General features: G+C 43.1%; 1 protein-coding gene across 4 annotated transcripts in view; it reads left to right on the top strand.

The window, feature by feature from the left end:
* The first annotated feature begins 13,465 nt into the window (after positions 1-13,465).
* Positions 13,466-18,108, top strand: part of MLH1 (mutL homolog 1) — a 28,789-nt gene continuing 24,146 nt past the window's right edge. For 2 of the 4 annotated variants that reach the window (XR_014540121.1, XR_014540122.1), the window contains exons 1-3: positions 13,570-13,878; positions 17,245-17,335; positions 17,436-17,534. Coding sequence is in view for 1 of the 4 variants with exons in the window: in XM_083577958.1 (XP_083434084.1) it covers positions 13,763-13,878; positions 17,245-17,335; positions 17,436-17,534 (306 nt within the window). In the remaining 3 variants the exon portion in view is untranslated. Of the gene's footprint in view, positions 13,883-17,244; positions 17,336-17,435; positions 17,535-18,108 lie in introns of all 4 variants that reach the window. The other 2 variants (XM_083577958.1, XM_083577959.1) reach the window with 2 other exon arrangements.

Here is an 18,108-nt window from a genome sequence, read left to right as displayed (position 1 = left end):
AATCATTGCAAATTTTGGACAAGATGGACTGTTTCAAGAAGTGGCAGAGAGACATTTCTAGATTTGTCTGGCAGGGCAAGAAGCCCAGAATAAAATTTAAAATATTAACTGATGCAAAGGAAAGAGGCGGATTTGCCCTGCCAGACCTTAAACTTTACTATGAATCAGCAGCATTCTGCTGGTTGAAAGATTGGCTGCTTCTTGAGAACACAGACATTTTGGACTTAGAAGGTTTTAATAATGTTTTTGGGTGGCATGCATATTTGTGGTACGACAAGGTTAAAGCACATAAAGCATTTAAAAACCATATTGTCAGGAAAGCATTGTTTAATGTCTGGATAAGATATAAAGACTTACTTGAAAATAAAACCCCAAGGTGGTTGTCACCAATGGAAGCAAAGGCTCAGAAAAAGCTCAATATGGAGGCCAAATGGCCGAAATATTGGGAAATATTGGAACAAGAAGGAGACAAATTGAAATTGCAGAGTTTTGAGAAATTAAAAGATAAAGTGCGAGACTGGCTTCATTACTATCAAATAAGAGAGGCCTATAATTTGGACAAAAGAATTGGCTTCCAGGAGGAAAAATCAAAATTGGAAACAGAACTGTTAGATCCCAAAACTAAGATACTTTCAAGAATGTATAACTTGCTGTTAAAATGGAATACGCAGGATGAAACGGTTAAATCTGCTATGATTAAATGGGCACAAGATGTTGGACATAACATTATGTTTGCTGACTGGGAACAGTTGTGGACCACCGGTATGAAATTTACGGCATGTAATGCCTTAAGAGAGAATATTATGAAAATGATATACAGGTGGTACATGACACCAGTCAAGCTTGCAAAAATATATCATTTGCCCGATAACAAATGTTGGAAATGTAAAGAAAATGAAGGTACATTCTTTCACCTTTGGTGGACGTGCCCAAAGATGAAGGCTTTCTGGGAGATGATCTATAATGAAATGAAAAAGGTATTTAAATATACCTTTCTGAAGAAACCAGAGGCCTTTCTCTTGGGCATAGTCGGCCAATTGGTGCCAAAGAAGGATAGAACTTTCTTCATGTATGCAACAACAGCAGCAAGAATACTTTATAGCAAAGTATTGGAAGACACAAGATTTACCCACCCTGGAAGAGTGGCAGATGAAGGTGATGGACTATATGGAATTGGCGGAAATGACTGGCAGAATCCGAGACCTGGGAGAAGAGTTGGTGGAAGAAGATTGGAAGAAATTTAAAGACTATTTGCAGAAACACTGTAAAATTAATGAATGTTAAAATGATGTTGGACTGAAAATAAGTGGCACTAGCAACAAAGTTAATAAGAATATGCAAAAATGGATTGATAATGGATGAAAATATAGAGTTATAATATGTTAAGATATAGAGTTAAGATAAATGAAAGAGGGTAAGGATTTGCTGATTTGATTATGTAAATGGAAATACAAAAAGGGGAGGTGTGAGGAGGTCAAGGAAACAAGCTAATGAGTTTAAAGATATAAAAAAATTGATTTGTTTTTAATTTTTCCTTACCTATTCGTTTTTTGCATTTTGTATTTTTATTTTTTATTTTTTATGTATTTTTGTATTTTTTTATCTCTTTCTTTTTATATGTTTTCTTTTTATTCTGTAAACCTTTGCTGTTTGTAAAATCTCAATAAATATTTAAAAAAAAAAATAGAATCTGAATCTAGGAGTGAGTGCATCAATCAGCTAAAAGTTTTATATGATTAGCCACAGAAGGTTTTTAATCACCACAAACAAATTGCAGCTATGCTGGCTAAAATGTAAGGAGTAGTAATTACATTGGTACCTCGAGTTAAGAACTTAATTCGTTCTGGAGGTCCGTTCCTAACCTGAAACTGTTCTTAACCTGAGGTACCACTTTAGCTAATGGGGCCTCCTGCCGCCGCCGCGCGATTTCTGTTCTCATCCTGAAGCAAAGTTCTTAACCTGAGCTACTATTTCTGGGTTAGCGGAGTCTGTAACCTGAAGTGTCTGTAACCTGAGGTACCACTGTAATTATTTTTAAAATTATTTTTCTCATATATTTTTTTAATTCCCTTGCCTTCTAACAAAATGTTGTTCTATGCTACCTTTTGTGTCAGCTGGGATATTGCTGGGGGCAGGGGGTGGGGTACGACACCGTAGTCTCTGAGTCCCACAAGCCACCTTGAACCACCATCTACCTCCTGAGTGGCCTGCAAACACCACGGAATGCTGTTTTATATCCCCTGTATGACTTGGAGTGTTCTCAGATTTTGTGGCCATAACTCAGTGGCAGAACACCTGCTTGGCATGCAGAACATCCCAGGTTTATTCCCTGGCAATTCCTGGTAGGGCTAGGAGATCCTGGAAAGCTGCTGTCAGTCAGTGTAGGCAGTACTGAGGCAGAGGGGTCTGTGCTCTGACTCCACAGAATGTATTGCGTGTCGAGGTCCCCAAGCCACCCCCCAATAACTCACACATCACACATCAATTTTGGTTTGGGTTTTTGGCACGATTTTGGCCACAACTTTATTTAAATACACACATGTGAGTGGTTGCTTAGGCATTGGTTCCGACTATCTGTCCTTGCCCAGGGAACAGAACTGACTTCTGGATTCCAGCGAAAGCCAGTCAGGGAAACAATTTTTGGGGAGAAAATGAAGCTGGGCATCAGTCCCTCACTTCTCACCCGCATGTTCCTAGTGGCTTGCCTGGCCCAAGTCCGATGCCAGGGACAAGGACGAAAAGAATGGCAAGCCCCTGGATTCCTTTAACGGAATTCCCTTTCCGCACCACCATTGGAGGGGTAGGCACTTACCCCTCCACCAACCAATTTTAACCAGTGCCTAACCGCCAACCTTACAAGTTGTGACGATTTGCTACGCAGTAGGCAAAAAGCAAATGGCACCAGCCAATCAGCCAAATGGACAAATTCCTACCGGGCCCCTGCCTCAAGGCAGACGACCCCATGACAGGCATAGCAAGGTCAAGCGAACAACCCCCCCAATACAGGGAGGGTGGGCGGGTGATCTGGTGCCACCAGCCAAGAGGACACTCAAAGTTGGATGTCCAGTATTTAAAACCTCTGACCCCTTCAAAATTGGCAACAAGTAATTCTCCCCAGCGACCCGATTAACTAGTTCACTGCCTGGGTCCCTCCACAAATCCCCCCAGCAACAATGGGGTGGCCTGTATCCCCCACCGCAACACATGCTCTCTGCTAGGGAGAACACGTTTTCTCCGACGTCCTTATATGTGCAGCAGAGCAGAGCCCTGCCTCATTACGGTTAATATTCTGTAAAACTGAATGGTTAATGTGTACCAATCTGTTGGCAAAACTGGATGGGGGAAGGGCATTCTAAAGCCAGCTCACCTGCCCTCTGTGCAAATCAAAGGGTCCCAGCATGGAAGCTGTTTAACAGGGCTGGCCCTGAAAGGATGCAGATAGGCTTATTGCCAAGCACTGCAGAGGAATCCACTGTGGCCGCATGACTTCACAGAAACAGAAACTTACAAGTTTCCGCACTTCGAATAAAGCAGCTGCTAAAGGAAATGAAACCTATCTTTATTTACGTCGATAGGTCTAATCCTTAAACGAAAGGAAAGGTATCTTAAGTATTTGTAATAGTTTCTCCTCCCACCGAAAGTGAAGGGGGCGGGGAGGCCAACCCTTCAAGCTCTTGTTTACATTTGTGCTCGACGTAATTTATTGTAATGCCTGGACTTTTTGCCTTTATAGAATCATAGAATGGCAAGATGGAAGGGCCCCAAAGGTCATCTACAACAGCCTTCATGTTTAAACACATTGTTCCTTCCTTGCTCTCTCCCTTTCTTTCTTTCTTTCTTTCTTTCTTTCTTTCTTTCCTAATGATTTACATATCCTCCCACCCAAGCTACCTATTTCACACAAAATGAAAAAAAGGTTAAGCTTAAAGGTCTTAGTCAGAGAGGCTTCTCCAGGTACCCCCACCAAACAAAACAAAACAAAGAGAGCCTTTTTGGTGGTGGGACCCTCTCCTTGTAACTAATGCCCTCCTCACAGAAGCAAGCCTGACACTTGCCTGTCACTATAGCATCCATACAGAGAGGGTTTCTTAAGGAGTGGTTTTACCACTGCCTCCTTCAAGCAAGCAGGGACCCCCCCTCCTCGTAAAGAAGTATGAACCACCTCCCCGATCCAGTCAGCTGTCCCCTCCCTGCTGGTTTTTATCAACCAAGAGGGACAAGGGTCTAGAGCATGGGCCAACTCCCAAGAGACTGCGATCTAAGGTAAAGGTAAAGGGACCCCTGACCATTAGGTCCAGTCGTGACTGACTCTGGGTGTTAAGTTGTGGGTGAACATATCAGACGACACAGCGATTCTTCAAACAGCCATTTACCTTCCCGCTGGAGCGGTACCTATTTATCTACTTGCACTTTGACGTGCTTTCAAACTGCTAGGTTGGCAGGAGCAGGGACCGAGCAACGGGAGCTCACCCCGTCATGGGGATCCAAACTGCCGACCTTCTGATCAGCAAGTCCTAGGCTCTGTGGTTTAACCCACAGCGCCACCTGCGTCCCTAGACTGTGATCTACTCACAGTTAAAAACTGGCAGTGATCTACCCCCTTTTGGGGGGTTCGGGTCAAAGTTGCTGAGTTTTTCAGGGAGGAGGTAAAATGTTGAGCTTTTTTTAGGGGAGCCACAGTTATTCAGCTTCTTTGGGGAGAGCCAATGATCTACCACAGATGTCCAGTGATCCACCGGTAGATCACAATCTACCTGTTGGACATGCCTGCTCTATAGCACACATGGTCACCCTGACTGATCCAAGCACCTTGACCACATCCTCGAGCCTTACCAACAGAAACTCATCCAACACAGCAGAACTGGACTGTGCTCTGAAAACCCCATGAGATTCATCCGCAATCGCAGGGGATTCAAGATCGCGGTGGATGCAAGAAATTTTATCCTCAAAATACCTTCTTTGTTGCCTTCACTGCCCCTAGGTAGGCTTAATGATGACCCCTCACCAGCGTTCAGTGGCATTCAGTCGGATCTTTCCTTCATTTGCATTCGAGCTGTCTCTCAGCTTGTTCCTGCTCTAAGCCAGGGGTAGGCAAACTAAGGCCCGGGGGCCGGATGCGGCTCAATCCCCTTCTCAATCCGGCTCGCGGACAGTCCAGGAATCAGTGTGTTTTTACATGAGTAGAATGTGTCCTTTTATAATGGTACCTCGGGTTAAGTACTTAATTCGTTCGGAGCTCCGTACTTAACCTGAAACTGTTCTTAACCTGAAGCACCACTTTAGCTAATGGGGCCTCCTGCTGCTGCCGCGCCGCCGGAGCACGATTTCTGTTCTCATCCTGAAGCAAAGTACTTAACCCGAGGTACTATTTCTGGGTTAGCCGAGTCTGTAACCGGAAGCGTATGTAACCTGAAGCGTATGTAACCCGAGGTACCACTGTATTTAAAATGCATCTCTGGTTTATTTGTGGGGCACAGGAATTCATTCATACTTTTTTTCAAAATACAGTCCAGCCCACCACATGGTGGACCGGCCCACAGCTGAAAAAGGTTGCTGACCCCTGCTCTAAGCTCTGGATTATATCAGGGGGCCAAGTAAGTGGGACAGAGTGCTCAGGGGCGATCATGTCAACAACCCAGCCAGATGGACAGGGTACTATTAAGATGTCCCAGAAGCCAGCCAGGGCTTCGACAGGAGCGCCAATTAATTTATTCCCAAAGAACAGAGGGGTTTAAAGGCTGGATGTTTTGCTGTTTGCATAATTTGCCTATTAATATAGACAAACAGATAATAGCAAAATTCTTATACACTATTATTTGTGGAGCTTACTTTCTTTAGATGATCTTACTGACCAGAACAAGAAGCAATAGTAAAGAAAAAAGAGGCTTCAAAAAGGATGCTGGACGTAAATGCACATATTAGAAAATATTGTGCACCCAATATAGTTTGGCATATCACTTTCTTCCAGGGCAAAGAGATTATTGCAGTTGTTCACTCAAAGCCGGACTGTCTCCCTTTGACAATATAATTCTGCCCATGTCTTACTCAGAAGTCAGTCCCGTGAAGTTCCATGGGGCTTATTTGCAGGCAAGTGGGGACAGCCTTGCAGCCTGAGCATCATTTTGAGGCTTTTGCTTTTGCTACACACACAGCAGTCTCACTGCAGTGAGAGATCTCAGGGGTCCCAGGAAGCCCATCCATTGTCAGAGGAAGTATGACTCTAAATACCAGTTGCCTTGAATTTGCACTTAGGTCCTGCTTGCGGGCTTCCCATAGGCATCTGATCCAACAGGGCTCTTCTTCTTTAAGTTCCATTGAACTCCATGGAATGTACTTAATCCTACTCTATTACAGGTACCGTATTTTTCACTCCATAAGACGCACTTTTTCCCTCCTAAAAAGTAAGGGGAAATGTGTGTGTCTTATGGAGCGAATGCAGGCAGGAGGCAGGCGGGAAAAGCCTCCAAGAGCCGCACACACACTCTGTGCGGCTCTTGCGGGCTTTTCCCCAGGAGGGAGAAGGGACTAACGCAGCCAGTCAGTCAGTCAGTCCCTTCTCCCTCCTCGTAGAAAAGCCCGCAGGAGCCGCGCGCTCCTTAAAGGGAGCGTGGCTTCTGCGGGCTTTTGCGGGAGGTGGGGGAAGGGACAGAGGGCAGCCCCTCAGTCCCTTCCCCCATCTCCTGGAAAAGCCTCCAAGAGCCGCACTCCCTTTCACTAGCTACGTGGAGCATGTGTGCAGCTCTTGGGGGCTTTTCTCCCTCCTGGGGAAAAGCCTGCAAGTACCGCACACACACTCCACGCGGCTCGTGAAAGGGAGCACCAAGCAGAGCCTGGGATGCATACAGGCTCTGCTCAGCACTCCCTTTAAAAATATTTTTCTTCTTGCATTTCCCTTCTAAAAACTAGGTGCGTCTAATGGTCAGGTGCGTCTTATGGCGCGAAAAATATGGTATTTGAAAAAAAAAATTCCATGGCCTCAAAGCATTCTCAGCCACCTCTTACACCAGTGGACAGGATTTAGAGCAGTCAATGTTAGACCTAAGAGCTCCAGATTATCATAGGGTCAGATTGAGGGCAACCTCTTCCAGCTCCTTTCCTACAAAAACAGGAGGTGTGCTCACAGCCTCCCTCAGAGATGTGATTGTGTTTCAGCTTCTCACGTGGCTCTGTCTTCCACCCGCATTTCTTCCTCTTTCTCTGCGGCTTCCAGAGCGGAAAAGAACCCCTCCTTACTTCTGTTACTCCTTACTTCCAGCTCCACCCTTCTGAAGTACAACTGAGCTTCATTCCAAACAGCTGGTGCAGTTGGCAGCCAAGCAACTCTTCTAACCTCACGCAAAAAACAAAAAGACAAAGGCAACTTAAAACTGGTCAGCTGTGGAGGAAAGAAACCGGTCAAATGTGTCTGGGGTTTTCATTTTCGTTTGAGGAAAACTGAAACACCAAAATGCTTCAAAACTGAAAGCCAGGCAGCTAACTGCACTTTTTACAAAATGTGTTGTGGTTGCAATTTCACAAGAAAATGGGGTAATTTGTTTTTCTGACCATTTACAGGTCTTTTTAAGGTGGGGATGTTTTCACTGGTTTTCCAAGCGATTGCACAACAGTTCTGATTCACATTTACAGCAAAAAGAACAGAAACACTATATTCTGTTCTATTTTTACTGTCTCTAGGGTCATCCTAACTTTGGAACCTAACTCTCCACAAATATTCATGGTCATCTCCAGAAGTTTATCTCTTTCACACAACATACAAACCAAATTCCTTCAAACTTAGCCTTTCTCACACTGTTGTTGCTCAGTTTTTCAAGGAACTTCGTTTTCCGAACCGAAGTTGTAGTCAGAGTCCTGCTCTGACTACCTGTTTCTCACAACTGCTAATCTTGCTGCTGCAGAAGGAGAATCAGCAAGTCTTCCTTTTATGGTATGGTATTGAAATAAAGGAAAATTATTCTAGAAAGGAGCTTTATGTTAAAAAAAAAAAGCTCCTTGTTGTTGTTGTTTAGTCGTTTAGTCGTGTCCGACTCTTCGTGACCCCATGGACCAGAGCACGCCAGGCACTCCTGTCTTCCACTGCCTCCCGCAATTTGGTCAAACTCATGTTGGTAGCTTCGAGAACACTGTCCAACCATCTCATCCTCTGTCGTCCCCTTCTCCTTGTGTCCTCCATCTTTCCCAACATCAGGGTCTTTTCCAGGGAATCTTCTCTTCTCATGAGGTGGCCAAAGTATTGGAGCCTCAGCTTCACGATCTGTCCTTCCAGTGAGCACTCAGGGCTGATTTCCTTAAGAATGGAGAGGTTTGATCTTCTTACAGTCCATGGGACTCTCAAGAGTCTCCTCCAGCACCACAATTCAAAAGCATCAATTCTTCGGCGATCAGCCTTCTTTATGGTCCAGCTCTCACTTCCATACATCACTACTGGGAAAACCATGGCTTTAACTATACGGACCTTTGTTGGTAAGGTGATGTCTCTGCTTAGGGCTGCACTAAACTTCTCTCCAGGACGTTTCCGTACATGTGATTGGTGTCTAGCAATTTAAGCTTGTTGAAGGGCATGAGCAGAGAAGTGGAACAGTTCTGGAGATGAGTTCCTGGAGCAGATGACAAATCTAGTGTGTGCTCAGCCACCCAGGAGGTGAGAAACACACACACACACACACACACACACACACACAGAGTAATATACAAAAACTGTAGGAAAATCATAAGACACACCCGCAGAGTCCTGGAAAATGCTGAGCCCACACAACAAAGCCTGAGAATTGTTAGTGGAATATCTCTCCTATTTTATTTTGTTTTGTTTATTTAATTTTCAAAAGTTCACGTACTTTACCATCAACAATACTTTTAATTTATCCATTGACTTCCCATGCCCCCTCCATGATGTTCTATGTTTATCCTTTAATGCTGCATATTTTAACTTGTAACGCTTCCTATATACATCCCAGATTATTAGCCTCAATGTCTTTCTATTGCTCATATTTCAAGTCCTACTCGCGTTTTCGTGCAATTATAATAGTTCTTTAGATATTCCACAAAGGGTTCCCAAGCCTCAAAAATGTTTTGTTGTTTTGATCTCTAATATTTGCTGTTAGCTTTGCCAAATCGGCATACTCCATCATTTTAATAAGCAGTACTTCCTTCATTAGAATATCATCCTCTGAATTAATATCTCCGGTTCTCCCTGACCTGCTTGCTGGGGATCATGTGAGTTGTCCTCCCCAACATCCGGAAGGCTTGCTCATGCTCTCGAACAAACAAAAGCTATGAATGGAAACAAAAGGCCAAAAGCAAACTGGAAAATGTCTGAAGATTCCCTTCAATGCAGAGATTCCTGCTTTTCTTGGCATGCAGAAAGTGCAGAGGGGTACTCAAGAAACACACAAGACGTAACCAGCTGTACTTTTGAATAAATAAGGTATACTATTCATTGTATCAAATTGTAGATTTCAACGGAAGTCTCATAAAGTTCAATGAAAAAAACAGAAGACCCAGTGGTTCAGTTCATTCTCTAGTCAGTTCATGCATAAGGTCCATACATGTATAAGTGTCTATTCCACCTGTCTGTTCATAGAGTCCAATAGTCCACATGAAGGGTTGTTACAGTTCCACAGAATCCTTTCACAGAGTCTAAGACAAGGAACTTTATGAACTTTATGAGACTTCCGTTGAAAACTACAATTTGATACAATGAATAGTGTTATGTACGGAAGTTCTCACCCTGGGCCAGCAGGGGGATACTGTAGAAAGTTCAGGTCCACATATGCAAATAAGGGATTGAAAGTGACATTCAATGATTGGATAGTTACAGAAAATGGTTACTGTTGCGTTCTAGTGGAGCTCTATATAAGCAGGCTGGCTGAACCCTTTAGTTCAGTTCTGTTCTGGCCTGTGAGTTGAGTTCTGTTCTGGCTTGTGAATAAACAAGAGCTGTTTGAAGAATCGCTGTGTCATCTGATATGTTCACCCACAACTTAACAAATAGTATACCTTATTTATTCAAAAGTACAGCCAGTTACATCTTGTGTGTTTATTGAGTATGTTTCATGTAACCGTAGGTTTGTTGTTGTTGTTTTGAAAGTGCAGAGGGGGGGCCATTTCACTGCTCAAACTCCTGCCTCCCACATGCAAACAGCACGCCCTTGGGCAGGGGTGGGGAGCCTCAGACCTGAAGACCAGCTTTGGCCCCTCAGGCCGCCCTATTTGGCCCTCAGGTCTCTCTCCAGATGTCAGGGTCTGGTTGGATGCAGAGGAATGGTGGAAGGAACCAGCTGGGGAAGAAGGCTCAGAGCTTGGGGATTGGTGGTGGGTCCACAATGAGTGGTCAGAGGGAGAAGTATGGGGAGAGGAGGTGTCAGAAGCTGAAGAGATAACAGGGCTTAGTGAGCAGGGAGACTCTGTGGCAGAGATAAGTCCAGAATCAGGGGCAGAAGATGAAGGTGGTGAGTCAGAGGACAGAGGTCAAGAGGCAGAGAGTCACTACCAGCTAAAGTGAAATGTTAGCTAAGGTTCAGAGTATGGCTGGTGGGGAAGCCACATATCAACGCTTTAAGGCATGCCTCCCTAGAAAGGCAAAGGTTTGCCTCAGTCCTGCAGTGTTTGTTTAACTAACAAAGCTGACAAACAAGCAAAATGGTACTTGAGATAAACACTGTAGCTGATTACAGAGCACCCGAAATGAGCTCATGCAAACTTCCTTATCACTTTCAGCAGGGATATACCGTATATTATGAGGCATACGAAGGATAAGCCACCCTTCACCAAGCACAGTACTGCAAGGAACATTGTACTGAAGCCAGCTTGCTTAACGATAAAATATCACAAACTTTACTGGAATTTCTTTAAAACGATTACCAAGCACAAAGTGCCTTTTCCAGGACATGCATGTACAGATGTTACAGTACGTCTCGTATGCAGCCAGCCATGTGGTATCAAAACAGACTTGGAAAAATATGTTACATTACAGGTTAAGCTCAATATCCACAGAGTACACTTCAATCCAAAGCAGGGGTAGTCAACCTTTTTTATATCTACCATCTACTAATGCATCTTTCTTAATGGTCAAATTTCCTTACCGCCCACCTAGAATCCTGAAACACCCACTAGTGGGCGGTTGGGACCAGGTTGACAACCCCTGATCTAAAGCACTAAGATAATTTATGCACAGTCTGCTGCTGCAGCTGAGATAGAAGGGAAGATTACTGCACTGTGTTTGGCTGGAAGAAGAGGAAGAAGGGAGCAAGCTGGGGGCAGCGCCAGACTACATTTCCCAGCATGCCTTATGCTGTGCAAACTACTGGGAATTGTAGTATTCTCCGTCATCCCTTCCTCACCCATAGACATATAGTGGTACCTCGGGTTACAGACACTTCAGGTTACATACACTTCAGGTTACACACTCCACTAACCCAGAAATATTACCTCGGGTTAAGAACTTTGCTTCAGGATGAGAACAGAAATCATGCTCTGGCAGCACAGCGGCAGTGGGAGGCTCCATTAGCTAAAGTGGTGCTTCAGGTTAAGAACAGTTTCAGGTTAAGAACGGACCTCCGGAACGAATTAAGTATTTAACCCAAGGTACCACTGTATTAGAAGACAGACATATTTTAGAAGACACATAGCTTCCAACTTCTGGGAATTATTTTTAAAAGATGTTCTTATTTTTATCTATAAGCCGCCTTGAGTCCTGTTAGGGAGAAAGCTGAGATATAATAATAATAATAATAATAATAATAATAATAATAATAATAATATAAAGCTTTACTCAGCAGCATAGCTGTCAACCTTCCCTTTTTTTTGCGGGGAATTCCCTTATTCCAGCGCCATTTCCCGCTGCTTCCCACTGCTATCCCAGATTGTTGGATATCCCGTAGATTGTCCCCAGGACAGGTGAGGCTGCTGATCCCTTATTTTCAAATCTGAAAGTTGACAGCTATGCTCAGCAGACCAGTGTGCCAATGGTGATTGAGGCGCCTGTATGCAATTGAGCTTCGGGTTTGAGCTGAAAGGAAGCAATTTGAGTAAATTGCCTGAGGGGTGTTTTATACAGGGGAAAGCAGGGCTGCTGCTGTTTTGTTCGAAAGAAGTGCGTCTTAGATTGATCCCCACCAAGGGATGGGGGAGGAGCTCCCATGTTTAATGTTTTGTTATGCTTTAATATACAGTGGTACCTCGGGTTAATTACTTAATTCGTTCCGGAGGTCTGTTCTTAACCTGAAACTGTTCTTAATCTGAAGCACCACTTTAGCTAATGGGGCCTCCTGCTGCTGCCGCGCCGCTGGAGCACGATTTCTGTTCTTATCCTGAAGCAAAGTTCTTAACCTGAAGCATTATTTCTGGGTTAGCGGAGTCTGTAACCTGAAGCATCTGTAACCCGAGGTACCACTGTATATTGGAAGCCGCCAGAGTGGCTGGGGCAACCCAGTCAGTTGGGAGGGGTATAGATAGTATATTAAAATTATAATCATGATGATGAAATAAGAAGGTCCTTAAGTGTACCTTTCATAAGAAACCAGAGGCCTTTCTCCTGGGCATGGTAGGCCAATTGGTGTCAAGGAAAGATAGGACGTTCTTTATGTATGCTACAACAGCAGCAAGAGTTCTTTTAGCAAAGTATTGGAAGACACAAGAACTACCCACGCTGGAAGAGTGGCAGACGAAGGTGATAGACTATATGGGACTGGCTGAGATGACTGGCAGAATCCGCGACCAAGGAAAAGAGACGGTGGAAGAAGATTGGAAGAAATTTAAAGTTTATCTTAAGAACTGTTGTAAAATTAATGAGTGCTAAAATGTCATGGGTAATGTAAAACAGAATTGCAGCGATAAATGATTGGGTAAGAGAAAAAGGATCAAAGAAATTGAATCATAAGTAATTGAAATTAGGGGTTGCTGAAAAAGTTTAAAATAGGGATGCAGGAAAGGGAGGTATGGGGAAGTCGTTGAAATAAGGTTTAAGAAAAAAAGGTTATGAAATTATACGTGTTTATATGTTTGTTTGTCTATGTATTGTTAGTTGTGAAGTGTCTCAATTCATGTTGGAAAATCAATAAAAATTTATTAAAAAAAATTATAATCATGATGGAATAGGACGTCCCTATTTCCATCGGAGAACAGTTGGAGGGTATGCTCCCTGCAAAAAAAAAGTCGACAAAAGCATGCAGGGAATAACTTGTTTCGTTTTGTTCTTAGCATTATTATTTCATTTTATATCGCATCTAAAACAGAGAGAACAAATTATAGCAAAAAAACAACAGCACAAAACTGCAAGACTGGCAGGCAGAATGACAGCAGCTGCAGGCGGGTTAAAATAACGACTTATCAGCGCCAAATATAAGACTTATCAGCGCCAAAGCGAGTCCCGCGGTTAGGCAGCGCGCGGGCCACTCTTCATTCTTTTCTCCTTTCCTCAAAACAACAACAAAACTCTGCATCCTTTCCCTTTCGACGGAAGCGCGTCCCTATAGGCGGAAACAACTTTTCACCCCGGCAACCGGCCAGCCTCGATTGACATGCTGGCGGACCAATCGGCTGCGCGCTGGAACCTTCGCGCGAGGCCGTTGAGGCGCGAGTTTGGCGGTTGATGCGTCCGTTGCTCTGAGGGAGCGCGCGCCTCCGCACGGCTTTGCCCGGAGCTTCTCGGCAAGGGCGGCCCGGGCCCTTCCTTTCTCCCGTCCCACAAGCCCGGGGCGGCCCGCCGTCGTTTTCCCGGCGACCCCCGAGACCCTTCGCCACAGCCGCCGCCGCCGGCCGCCCCCTCATGGCCTTGATGGCGGGAGTGATCCGCCGCCTGGACGAGGCTGTGGTGAACCGCATCGCGGCTGGAGAAGTCATCCAGAGACCCGCCAACGCCATCAAGGAGATGGTGGAGAACTGGTTGGTTAGTTAGATAGTTCGTTAGTTAGTTTTCATATTTCTAGGTCACCTTTACCTGCCAAGGTGGTTGGCAATCTATCTATCTATTTATTTATTTAATTTCCCACATTTCTAGGCCGCCTTTACCTTCCAGGGTGGTTGGCAATTTATTTCATTTTTCATATTTCTATGCCACATTTACCTTCCAAGGGGGTTGGTAATTTATTTATTTCATTTTTCACATTTCTAGGCCGCCTTTACCTTCCAGGGTGGTTGGCAATTTATTTATTTCATTTTTCATATTTCTATGCCACATTTATCTTCCAGGGTGGTTGGTAATTTATTTATTTCATTTTTCATATTTCTATGCCACATTTATCTTCCAAGGTGGTTGGTAATTTATTTATTTCATTTTTCACATTTCTAGGCCGCCTTTACCTTCCAGGGTGGTTGGCAATTTATTTATTTCATTTTTCACATTTCTAGGCCGCCTTTACCTTCCAGGGTGGTTGGTAATTTATTTATTTCATTTTTCATATTTCTATGCCGCATTTATCTCCCAAGGGGGTTGGTAATTTATTTGTTTCATTTTTCACATTTCTAGGCCGCCTTTACCTTCCAGGGTGGTTGGCAATTTATTTATTTCATTTTTCATATTTCTATGCCGCATTTATCTCCCAAGGGGGTTGGTAATTTATTTATTTCATTTTTCACATTTCTAGGCCGCATTTATCTCCCAAGGGGGTTGGTAATTTATTTATTTCATTTTTCATATTTCTATGCCACATTTATCTTCCAAGGGGGTTGGCAATTTATTTATTTCATTTTTCACATTTCTAGGCCGCCTTTACCTTCCAGGGTGGTTGGCAATTTATTTATTTCATTTTTCACATTTCTAGGCCGCCTTTACCTTCCAGGGTGGTTGGCAATTTATTTATTTCATTTTTCACATTTCTAGGCCGCCTTTACATTCCAAGGTGGTTGGTAATTTATTTATTTCATTTTTCATATTTCTGTGCCACTTTTACCTTCCAGTGTGGTTGGTAATTTATTTCATATTTCTGTGCCGCCTTTATCATCCCAAGGTGGTTGGCAGTTTATTTATTTATTTCATTTTTCATACTTCTGTGTCATAGGACGGATTCCTGCGCCTGCGGTTATAGGGGTTTGCTTAATTCTGAATCGTGGCAAGAAAGTGATTAGAGTGGGTTTCTGCTTATTACAATGATATCCTACTTGGGAGTGACACTGGACAAAAAGAAAGTGTTTATAATCTTGTAAACCACTTAGGGGTGTTTACAATCAAGTATTTAAATCTTGCTAGATAAAGAAAGGTATTCTCTGCTGTTGACTTAGCACTGCCCCCTCTCGTTCTTAACTTTAAGACATGTATGGGGAACCTGCAATCCCTGACCATTGGTCATGCTGGCTTGGGCTGATGGGAGTCATAGTCCAACACTGGGACTACCACAAGTTCCCCAATTCTGCTTTATGGTATCCCTAATAGCGCGGGTGGCACTGTGGTGTAAACCACTGAGCCTCTTGGGCTTGCCGATCAGAAGGTCGGCGGTTCAAATCCCTGTGATGGGGTGAGCTCCCGTTGCTCGGTCCCAGCTCCTGCCAACCTAGCAGTTCGAAAGCACACCAAAAAGTGCAAGTAGATAAATAGGTAAACGGGAAGGTAAACGGCGTTTCCGTGTGCTCCTCTGGTTTGGTGCGCCAGAAGCAGCTTAGTCATGCTGGCCACATGACCTGGAAAAACTGTCTGCGGACAAACGCCGGCTCCCTCCGCCTGTAAAGCGAGATGAGCGTCCTAACCCCAGAGCTGTCTGCAACTGAACTTAACTGTCAGGGGTCCGTTACCTTTACCTTTTAATAGCGCAGACAAGAGGTGCTAGCAGCTAGTGCAATCTTAGGGATGTTTACTCTGGAGTTCAATGGGGCTTTCATTCCAGTAAGTGTGTTTAGGGTGTAGCCTTGTAACAGCAAACATTTGCACACAGTGGGTGACAACTTCTATTATGCTTATTTAAGATAAGTTTGTATTTCTCATGAAATGTTTAGTTTATTAATGGTAGGAGATTGAGAATGGGAGCCTAGAACTACGCTTTGTGCATCCTAAAATTGTAGAGGAAGAAAGCTTATAATGTGATAATAATGATCTCTAGACCGTGATTGCTGAGAAATTTTACTTCTTTGGGGTGAAATAAATTTGCTTATGTATAGTGGTCTGCTTTGCAGAAAGCTAAGTAGGCATAAAAAGCAGGCACATAATGTGTTGCTGTCAAGGGAGTAGCTAAAACCATCCCTCAGGCTTAATCAGTAAGAAATGCAGTCAAGGATTCCAGCCGGACAATACCCTTTATTAACTTTACTGCAGTAAAGGACAGTTCCATAAGTGTTGGTTGCTGTACCGATTGCAGATTACACGCAGATTTTATTTTACATACAGCTTACACATCATGCTAAGTATGTACATAACTAGTTCCACATTGTCCATTCCATGTCAGCCATGACATGACATCTTCATGTTCTGGTTAAGACATCCTTACAAGTCATTACTAGTACAACAAACTGACCTTGGATCAGAACAGCAACAGCAAACAATAAACAGATTACGCACAAATATTAATCTTAAAACTAAAACATACATCTTCTTTATCCTTGGTTCTAGTCTGCATAGTTGTCATATTGGTGAAAGCGTTTCCCACTCTCTCTCTCCACACACACACACACACACACACGGTTGCTATATATATGGTTGCCATATTTCAAACAGTAAAATCTGGACAGAAAACTGGCAAAGTTGTTGAGCTTTTTTGGCAATATTGAATATGACCAAAGCAACAAGAATGCATATATATACATTGAATCCTCTAAAACAGGCATGGCCAAACTAGGCTCTCCAGATGTTTAGGGACTACAATTCCCATCATCGCTGACCATTGGTCCTGTTAGCCAGGGATGATGGGAGTTGTAGTCCCAAAACATGGAGGGCCAAGTTTGGTCATGCCTGATCTAAAACATTAACATCTTTTAATGATCTTCATTGCGAGGCCCATTTCTTATTCTTATTAGCTGATTTGCTACTATTCGCACTACACAGAGCCTGGTCCACAGTACAGTATATGTGGCATTAGATCAACAACCCTTTTCCCAACACTGCATTAGCTTTCAAAGAGCAAATAAATATTCTCAGACATTGTCCAAAGCAAGGTCAGTCAATATTTTCATTACTTCCATTTCCTGGTGTTTACTATTCTAGAGACTTTATAGTAACTTGGGGAGCAATAGAGAAATGTTTGTGTTGGACTGATTTGGAATAGAAATAGAATTGAAATAAACTGTGTTGTCTCTGTCATTGAGATTTATTTCTTGTATCTATAGTTTGGATGCCAAAGCTACCAGCATCCAGGTAACAGTGAAGGATGGTGGTTTGAAACTAATTCAAATCCAAGATAATGGTTGTGGAATTAGGGTAAGTAAACCTATTTGTCTTTCTAGAACGTAGACCTTATTTAAAACAATACAAACAATATTTGAGATAATTCTGGCTCACATCTGTCTTCCTTCTGCAGAGAGAAGACTTGGATATTGTGTGTGAAAGATTCACCACAAGTAAACTACAGACTTTTGAGGACCTAGCCAGTATTTCTACATACGGGTTTAGAGGCGAGGTATGTTTTTGACTAAGTTTTAGAATGTTTATCATAGTGCATAAGTTTTTTGCCATTTCCCCCCTTTGCTCTCCTATTTCATCCAGGTTTATCAGTTCTGTAGAACACAGCTTGTCACCATTAATAATTATATATTTAAGTAACTTCAGGTGCACTGAAAGTTGGTTCAAATGTAATCAATGTGACTGTAATGCAGAACCATCCATAATGTGGCTGCAAGGGTTTAGTTGAGAACTGCCATTTGGACCGTATTGCACCAAACCTCTATCATAGGGATGGAAAGCCTGGTTTTAGGTAGGCAGTAAAGACAATTACATTTAAATTGATTTGGGATTCTTCTTTTTTTGGATCCTGATGCTATGCTGTCCTCTGCAGCCCTAAATAGTTTATATTGTTATAGCAACCTTTTATCAGGCATTGCTCAAGAATTCCAAGCAACAAAAAAATCAGTTTTAAAATCAGTCCGGTTGGAAAAAGTTCAGTCTGTCATTTTGAGTCAAAATGATGTCTGATTGTGTCCAAATATAAGGATCTGTTCCTTGATCTCAGGAATCATCATGCAAAATCTCATTAC

This window comes from Podarcis filfolensis (assembly GCF_964270895.1).
Source record: "Podarcis filfolensis genome assembly, chromosome: 12".
In the NCBI taxonomy this organism is placed as follows: Eukaryota; Metazoa; Chordata; class Lepidosauria; order Squamata; family Lacertidae; genus Podarcis; species Podarcis filfolensis.
Note: the sequence above shows the minus strand (reverse complement) of the source record. Positions and strands in the feature narration are given on the sequence as shown.